Raw genomic sequence first — 8,595 nt, forward strand, 5'->3', positions numbered from 1 at the left:
ACACTCACCTCTACTAGCTTCATTCCCATCTCCTTGACCTATCCATCTTCTCTCCACCTATCTGCTCCACTATCCACCTTCTATCACTGCCTCCCCTTTCTCTATTTATTTCGGAGCCCCCTTCCCCTCCCCCATTTCTGAAGAAGGGTTCAGACCCGATACATCAGCTTTCCTGCTCCTCTGATGCTGCCTGGTCTGCTGTGTTCATCCAGCTCCACACCTTGTTATCTCAGACTCCAGCATCGGCAGTTTCTACTATCTCACACAATCAATTGTGATTTGGCATTTAGGTTATGAGATATTATGTCCTTCTTAACACTCAGCTGTAATACGTCATATCAATCATATATCTATCATATCAATTCAAAAAATGCCTTGTAAACTTATTCTCCCAATTGATGATATCAATTGAAATAAAACAATTAATTGCAAATATATTCACTTGTGTATTATTTATCAGATCCTAATTCGTTAATAGCCAAATATACATTAATTGTAAATACATTCCGTATCTATGTATAATATATCTTTGTTTGATATATAATTAGACATAATTGCTAGAATATTGTTAATAACATTACACAGATTGATGTGGATAATCTTTCTTCCCCACCAATTAATTTTAGGCCTTACACATAGGGATACACATTTGCAGTTGCTGGTGCATCAGATGCACAACTATCAAGAATAGTTCAACTGGAATCGATTTTGAGCATCTAACTATAGATTATCAATCAATCTGAGATATCTGTTATGTTGGTATGAATGTTTAACAACAGTAAGAAGAGAAATACCGTTGAAAGTTAAGGCTGGTCTCTATTAATACAGGAAGGACGTCTCGAACCACCTTCCTGACAAGGTCGTGAGATTTGAAATGTTGTTAGGTCCTAATGCAGTGCGTAGGGCAATGATTTATTATAAAACAGTCTTGCAGAAAAATAATGCACCAAAAATTGACTTTTTACTCGTAATGATGCGAGTAGAGATGTTTTGTTCAAGACTGACAGGGAAATTTAAATGGACCTTTTGACCAAGACAGATCAGGTAATATTTCTGATCTCTTGAAAGGACAAAAGGTGTCTAGGTTTAACATCTCATCTGAAAAGCTACCTTGAGTTGTACAGTATTACTGTAACACAGACACTGCTACTGCCTTTGATTTTTGTGCTTAAATTTATGGAAGGGTGAATTTACAATGCTCTGTTGCTTCCAAAAAGAAGGTGCCACCCGATGAAAGACACTTGATGAGGAATAGGGGCAGACCCAAAAGGGAACGAAACAAGCAGGATGCTAATTGATGGTGATGTTACAGGCAGAAAAGATACTTTTTTTTTGCAAACTGCATGGTGAGCAAATGACCTTTGCAAATGGGGATGCTTAACGTGTAAACAGGAAACCCACAGTGACCATATAAATGATTCTGTACTTTCCATTCAGTTACTTTTAAATGCTGAAGATAATTTCTACAGCTGTGAGTTTTACTTTGTATTGCCTCTCGACTGCTCCACAAACAAGATAAGCCATTCTAAATGTTACACTTCACCCACAGGCAATGAATGTCTTACCTCTCTGTACGCTGTTCCAGCTTTTGTCAGGTTAGATCTACTTATCTAATTTATGGCGTAGTTCTAGAGAAGGACAAATGGGAAATTTAGTCAAGAGACATCTTAAGTGGTTGTATTCTATAATATCAGTTTTTTTTTGTGGTGAAGAACTGTATTATCAAAGGTCTGTAAATTAAACATTTTTTGCACATTTCGTGGATTGTATTGGGAAACTAGCTGAGGAATCAACTTACAGCTCTTCACTCTTCCACCAAAGTGATGAAAACAGCATTGGTGATCATTATGGAATTGCTATTTGCCAGATCTTCCTCTGTGCAAAATTCATTTTCTCCCAAGATTGTAATATGTGACCGTAGTTACAAATAATTTCATTGTTTGCATAGATTCTTTCTTTCTTTCTTTCGTTTGTTCCCTGTACTAATTTATCTAATTCGTTATTTGGATTGATGGTCATGACAGAAAAGCATGGTACTTTCCACATTTACACTATTAACCCTGTGCTAAGCAGGCAAATTTTCGAAGCTAAAGCAGAACTGCTTGTGACATGCTCTGTTTTCATAGTTACTGTTCCTCAGACAATAGTCCTGCAGATGCCAGCACTTCAGACGGTCTCCATTGGAAACACTGTCAAGTTGCATTGTCACACGGGTTGGTTGGCGTACGATGCTGTTTTCTGGTATAAACAGCAGCTACGAGAACGTGTGCAACTCGTTTACACCGTAAGCAAGCATTTCCCTCCAGTTGGAAGATTTTCTGGAGAAGTGAACGACTATTCAACTCATTATACGCTTGTGATTCGCAATGTCCAAAGGAATGATTCTGGTCTATATTACTGTGCCAGTAGGAATGAGTACCTTAACCCCTTAGTATTCGGAAATGGATCACTAGTGCTCATAATAGGTAAGAGGAAAGACAGATTTACAGATTTCACTATCAATAATCAACACCGTTGAATAATAATTTTATGTTCCCTCCCATTCTCATCAGGGCCTCCCAACGTAATTCTTTTATCTCCGCTGTTGGATGAAATGTTTTCCTTGGAAACTATCCCATTGATGTGTTTAGTGAGTAACGTGATTTCCGATTCCTTTCCCATCGACTGGAATATTTCCACTTGGGATGCTGAGGCTTGGACAGATTCTGTGACAATGGACTCTGCCATGGCACACAGTTTAATAAGTCACATCAGAGTCCCAGCAGAAGCATGGAAACATGGTGCTGTCTGTACTTGTTCGGTTCAAATCAACTCAACTGAAATTCTTGTCAGTGAAAATCTTCCATATCAGAAAGGTAAATTTGACTGTAACAGTTGATCCTTAAGTTTAATGCGAGTGTTATACTTTATTATTAACAATTCAACCTTTCATTTTTAAAGTTGCTCCTTTTCTTTGCATCAACATCTGACTGTTGAAACATTGACTTCTTTCAGATTACTCAATCACAATTTAACTTTCTGATTTCTTATCAGAATCTGTTGAAGCAGACCATTTTCATATAGCAGGGAATGATGTACGAGTCTGAACTTCTGCTAATTAGAATGAAAAAAAATTATCTAATTCCAGTTCATTAAATTCTCTGATATTGCCTCTGGATTGTTCTCTCTGTTTCGTAGCATTCACATCCCAGACAAGCATAATTTAGTTTAACACAATCAGTGATTAAAACGAAATTAAAATGAGCGTTCCTGTTTCACTCAAGGAGCTTTCAAAATATTTATTTTGATAAAACTATCATAATATTCACCTGTTTTTATATCCCTTTCTCCCGTGTGTATTTAAGAAATCTGAATGCTCTATACCCACGTCAGTGCCCTCCCCTCACCCTGACCCATTTCTCTTTAATGGAGACATCTACATGTATAAGTACCAACTGATAAAAAAAGGGTTCTCTTCGAATTCCTCCAGGATTTCAGAGTGGTGCCAATATATTGATCTCTTATAGATTCAGACTGCCTCAGAAGTCTAAAGATGTTGTCAAATTCTATCCAATCGAATACTTTCACAAAGCAGAATTCCGCTTTCAGAGCAGCAACAAAAATACGTTTTTCAATTCTTTTCTTTGGTTCAAACATTAACTTCTAGTCTCATTACAGTAAATCGTTTTCTTGAATGTTGTCCATTGCATATATATCCATTTGATACACCAACAGCAGATCAATTTATCATGGCCCAAGTTTGAGTAAATCGATATTTCGTAGTGTAATCGATCATTTTTCTTTGTTTTGCTTTACAAATCTGTGTTTGCTATTGTAAGTTTTTATGCTTGCCTTTTCCCTTTGATGACCTTATCAGCCTGTGTGACATTATATATATTTAGTTTTATTTTTGTGCACGTAGCACCAATCACCCTGTTATTCTACCTACATAGATAATAAGTTCTGAAGATTGCATATAACTTCCTCAATCTATTGAAAAAAAATCCATAAAACATTTCATCTAACTCAGAGAATTGAGGAAATACATAGGTGAATATAATTGTGTAAAATGTAATTGGTTTTGGATAAAAATTTGATTCTAAATCGGCATGCAGGTGGTGAAAATTGGGGCGACGGCTAGTTAAAAAGGGGAGTAACGATTTATGGAACTGGTGTCGCAAGTATTTAAGGAAGTATTTCTAAAAAAAACACTTACTTCGTTAAATGCTGAAAGGAGATGTATCGTGTATGCAATTCAATAAATTTGTGATTTACACTTCAATATCCTGACACTTCATTATCTTCACATTTCCGAATAAACACAAATTGTTGAATGCTGCAAGAAATATACAACTGACAATATGGATGAGAAGTTATGTGACAGGCACGAGAAAGTAGCTGTTGATTTGGATAGCTAAACAGATACAGATAGATCCAAATAGCCGCTTAGATTTTGCATTAATACAACAAGAAACTAGCAAAATTTGGAGAACTTTACAATGTTATATTCTGCTCAACAGAATAATATTTGCAAAGTTATGTTTTTCTACAAACAAACAACAGGTGAGGTGCCGGAAGACTGGAGTTAGCTAACATGGTGCCATTATTTAAAAAGAAAGTGGTATGGAAAATTTTAGGAACTATAGATCCGTGAGCTTGATATCAGTGGTGGGCAAATTGTTGGAGGGGATTCTGAAGGACAGGATTTACATGTATTTGGAAAAAAAAAGGGACTGATTAGGGATAGTCAACATGGCTTTGTGTGGGGGAAGTTGTATCTCACTAACTTGATTGAGATTTTTGAAGAAGTGATGAAAAGGATTGATGAAGGCACATTGGTGGATGTGGTCTTTATGGACTTCAGTAAGGCATTCAACAAGGGGCCTTATGGTAGATTGGTTAGCAAAGTTAGATCACATGGAATACAGGAAGAGCTCGCCATTTGGAAATATACCTGGCTCAAATGTAGGAGACAGAGGGTGGTGGTGAAGGGTTGTTTTTCAGACTGGAGGCCTGTGACCAGCGGTATGCCACAAGGATCAATGCTGTGTCCACTGCTTCTCTTTCATTTAGGCAATTGATTTGGATGTGAATATAGGAGGCATGATTAGTAAGTTTGCAGGTGATACTAAAATTGGTGGTTTTGGTCAACAGCCAAGAAGGTTAACTCAAAGTACAATGGGACCTTGGTCAGAAGGCCGATGGGCTGAGGAGTGGCAGGTGGAGTTTAATCTATATCAACATGAGGTGCTGCGTTTTGTTCAGGCAAATCAGGCCAGGACTTATGGACTTAATGGTAAGGTCCTGGGGAGTGTTGGCGGACAAAGAAACCTTGGCGCACAGGTTCATATTTCCTTAAAAGTAGAGTCGCTGGTGGATAAAATAGTGAAAAAGGCATTGCTTGCCTTTGTTAGTTTGTACGTTGAGTTTAAGAGTTGGAAGCCATGTTGCAGCTGGGTAAGCCACTTTTAAAATACTGATTTCAGTTCTGGTCCCGCTGCCATAGGAAAGATGTTGTGAAACTTGAAAAGGTTCAGAAAAGATTTACAAAGATGTTGCTGTGTTGGAGAGTTTGAGCTATTGGGAGAGGCTGAACAGGCTAGGGCTATGTTGCCTGGAGTGTCAGACGTATAGAGGTGATCTTATAGAAATTTATAAAATCATGAGGAGCATGGACAGACTGTATAGCCAAGGTCATTTCTCCAGGGTAGGGGAGTCCAAAGCTAGATGGGAAAGATTTAACGTGAGAGGGGAAAGATATAAAATAGACTAAGGAGCAACTTTTTCATGTAGAGGGTTGTGGGTGTATAGAATAAGCTACCAGATGAAGTGATAGAGGCTGATACAGTTGCAACATTTAAAAGCCATTATGAGGGATAAATGATTAAGAAGAATTTAGAGGGATATGGGCCACATGCTGGCAAATAGGACTAGATTAATGTAGGATATCGTGGACGAGTTGGACCGAAAAGTCTGTTTACATGCTGTACATCTCTATGACTCTATGACCATTTCTTTTCAGGTATGCCTTTCTTTCCTTTTCTCTCTCCATGTCTTAGTCTGTCTTTGTGCGAATTTATCAATCTCATTTAATTTCATTCAGTGCAGTTGTGAGTTGCACATTCAAGTCAGAATTGCCAGCTATTTTTGCATTGATGAGTTACCTGTGAACATCAGTTGGTTAATGTGCATTTTAACAGTATCTCTGTCCTCTTAAGAGCCATTGAACAGCCCTTGCCTTTTGATGTTTTATGGGAGCATATTGGTGATGCTTGTCCTTGTCGTGTTATTTACTGTCTTCGCGGGATATTGCTACAGGAATTGTGACTTAGGTAGGACGTGCCCGTGGGTGCTATAAATTCATCGTGCTCTATTTCTGTGTTGTTGCAGTCTTCCATTCTTTACGTTCTTGAACTTAATTAGCATAACTTATTTTTTTTTTTAAGAAAATGTTAACTATTTTCTTTACATTAGGCAACTGGAACACCAGTGAGAAATCAGCAGAATTTCGACCACATGTTCCAAAGAAAGAGGTAAGTGCATAAAACTGATTTTTTTCCCATCAAAATGTGTAGTTTCCTTACACCAGTTTTACGAAATGTTTAAGAGAGACGATTATGGCGATAGAATTGTAATCATTGCGAGGTGGCACTGTTTATCATTTTGCAAGAAGTCAAAGCAACTGAAAATGGAGATTTGGACATTTAATCAGCAATTATATATAATTGCAATATGAATAATCTATGCAATGACGGCTGGATGAAAAAGAAATTGTGTTTTGCGAACAGACAATAAAGATATCTAGATCATTCCAGGATGTAAGGAAGACAAAGGCATGATCTAGCTGAAATGACTAGTTTGTTTAAGACATGTCATTGAATTGAAAGTGAGAATCATTTGCTCTGTTCTCAGTGTGTGCCAAGGGGACAAAAACCTTAAAATAAGCTCATGCAGTTCAGAGGTGAAACACAAATGACGATGGATATTGGGAAACTACTCACCTTTTCTTCTTATTTGTTGATGTCAATTGGACATTATAATGGGTACATGGACATAGAGATAGTTAACTTCCAAATGAAGCGGGTATCGGGTACAATTATTGAATTGCTGCTCACTGTTCCTATGTTTCAATGATAATAATGATTTTTGATTTACTCCCCAGACTCTTTATGCTCACTTGGCCTTTACTGAAGATCCAATACTTTGATGGACCCAGCATTCATGAATTAAAGAACATGCCCAATGATTTCTCTCATTACGAAGTCAGTTAGAAACATTTTTCAGTAATAATTGAAGAAGCCCTTCCTTGAACCTGCGCTGTGTCCATATATCAAAATCCATTTGTGTGGTAATGGAACTTTAATTTAGAAGAGCGACTGATGCAGCATGAAACCACACCCGCCCCAGACAAAGATTTCATTACCTCTGCCCAATATAATACCCAATTATCATTAATGACTTACCACTCTTAAGTGGGAATGACCAAATTAGAAAAGATTCAGCCGCTACTGAGGACTGTTTTGTTTTGTGTTATTATTATTTTTTCAATTTTGCAGACAAGACCATTACTTACTAAGTATCCTAAGTGCCTATTCAGAAAGTGAGTCCAAGTTTCCTATGTATGCGCTGTAGATTTTGCAGTGAACGTACTGTCAAAGTGCCATTAAAGGATATGTTGAATGCATTGAATATTAAGCTGATGGTAGTGGGAAGAATAACAGTATATTTCCAAGTTAATGCGGCCGGTAATTTGGACTGGACCGCCTAAATTCTTATGCTGATGGAGCCTGCTAACTTTTATTCTGCTTGTGGGTAGCAATTGCGATTTTGGACATTTCTTCTGAATGATCTTGGTGATATTTTTCTGTGCATGCCTTAGGTACACTCCTGCCTTTATCATGGTGATGGAGAGGGACTGTATTTAAAATATTGGATCCCACTGTAATCAAATGACTTTTTTATGTATAAACTCAACATGTCCAGCAGCATCTGTGAAGAATGAAGCAAAATTAATTATTCGAGTCAAATATGAGTCTTTTTTCAGAACTGTTAGGGGTTAATTAATATTGATTTTTTTTTATACTGTTGACAAAGGGAGAAAAGGAGGGACATGAACAGATTTTCGGAGCAAAAGATAAAGGCATGTCAGTCATAGTGAAGTGGGAATAGAGATGAACATTTGGTATAAATAAGGTGTGAAAATAAGAAAATGGGTCCTGTCTATGATAAGCAAAGACAAAATGATACAAACAAGATACAACTATTTTTGCCTGTAAGAAAGTTCTCAGCCTTCCAGTTGATTGCCACAAGCTCTCTGCCCATTTTAACATATTCTTTCATAAACACTTGATTAAAACTGTAAGCAGCACTTTAAATGTCATCTCATCAACGTCTTATAAAGTTACAGAGTGTGAACTTAAAAAAGTGCACTATATTCTATAGCATAAAAGTCATTTACCTAGCATTATTACGTGCATGCCACATTTTTAAAAAGATTAATAAGCAAGGACGTACTGCCTGGTGTTCCTGTGGTATAAACTTCGGTTCTGCATGAAATAACCAATGAAATGTTTGCTTGATGAGAATGGTAGACTGAGGAATATACAAGGATATGAC

General features: G+C 37.2%; 1 protein-coding gene across 1 annotated transcript; it reads left to right on the forward strand.

Moving 5' to 3' along the window:
* Nucleotides 1–1,552: 1,552 nt before the first annotated feature.
* LOC109915963 lies at nt 1,553–7,220 on the forward strand. Its single transcript, XM_020515648.2, has 6 exons — nt 1,553–1,595; nt 2,127–2,465; nt 2,553–2,855; nt 6,198–6,311; nt 6,454–6,512; nt 7,142–7,220. The coding sequence occupies exons 1-6, from the start codon at nt 1,553–1,555 to the stop codon at nt 7,184–7,186; spliced, it is 903 nt and encodes a 300-aa protein (XP_020371237.2). The 3' UTR covers nt 7,187–7,220.
* The last annotated feature ends 1,375 nt before the right edge of the window (nt 7,221–8,595 follow it).

This window comes from Rhincodon typus, chromosome 46 (genome assembly GCF_021869965.1).
Source record: "Rhincodon typus isolate 14 chromosome 46, sRhiTyp1.1, whole genome shotgun sequence".
NCBI lineage: Eukaryota > Metazoa > Chordata > Chondrichthyes > Orectolobiformes > Rhincodontidae > Rhincodon > Rhincodon typus.

Coding starts and splice junctions, on each gene's coding strand:
- LOC109915963 (XM_020515648.2), top strand. CDS start 1,553: ATGAATGTCTTACCTCTCTGTACGCTGTTCCAGCTTTTGTCAG. Junction 1,596..2,126: donor GCTGTTCCAGCTTTTGTCAG/GTTAGATCTACT, acceptor CTGTTTTCATAG/TTACTGTTCCTCAGACAATA. Junction 2,466..2,552: donor ATCACTAGTGCTCATAATAG/GTAAGAGGAAAG, acceptor CATTCTCATCAG/GGCCTCCCAACGTAATTCTT.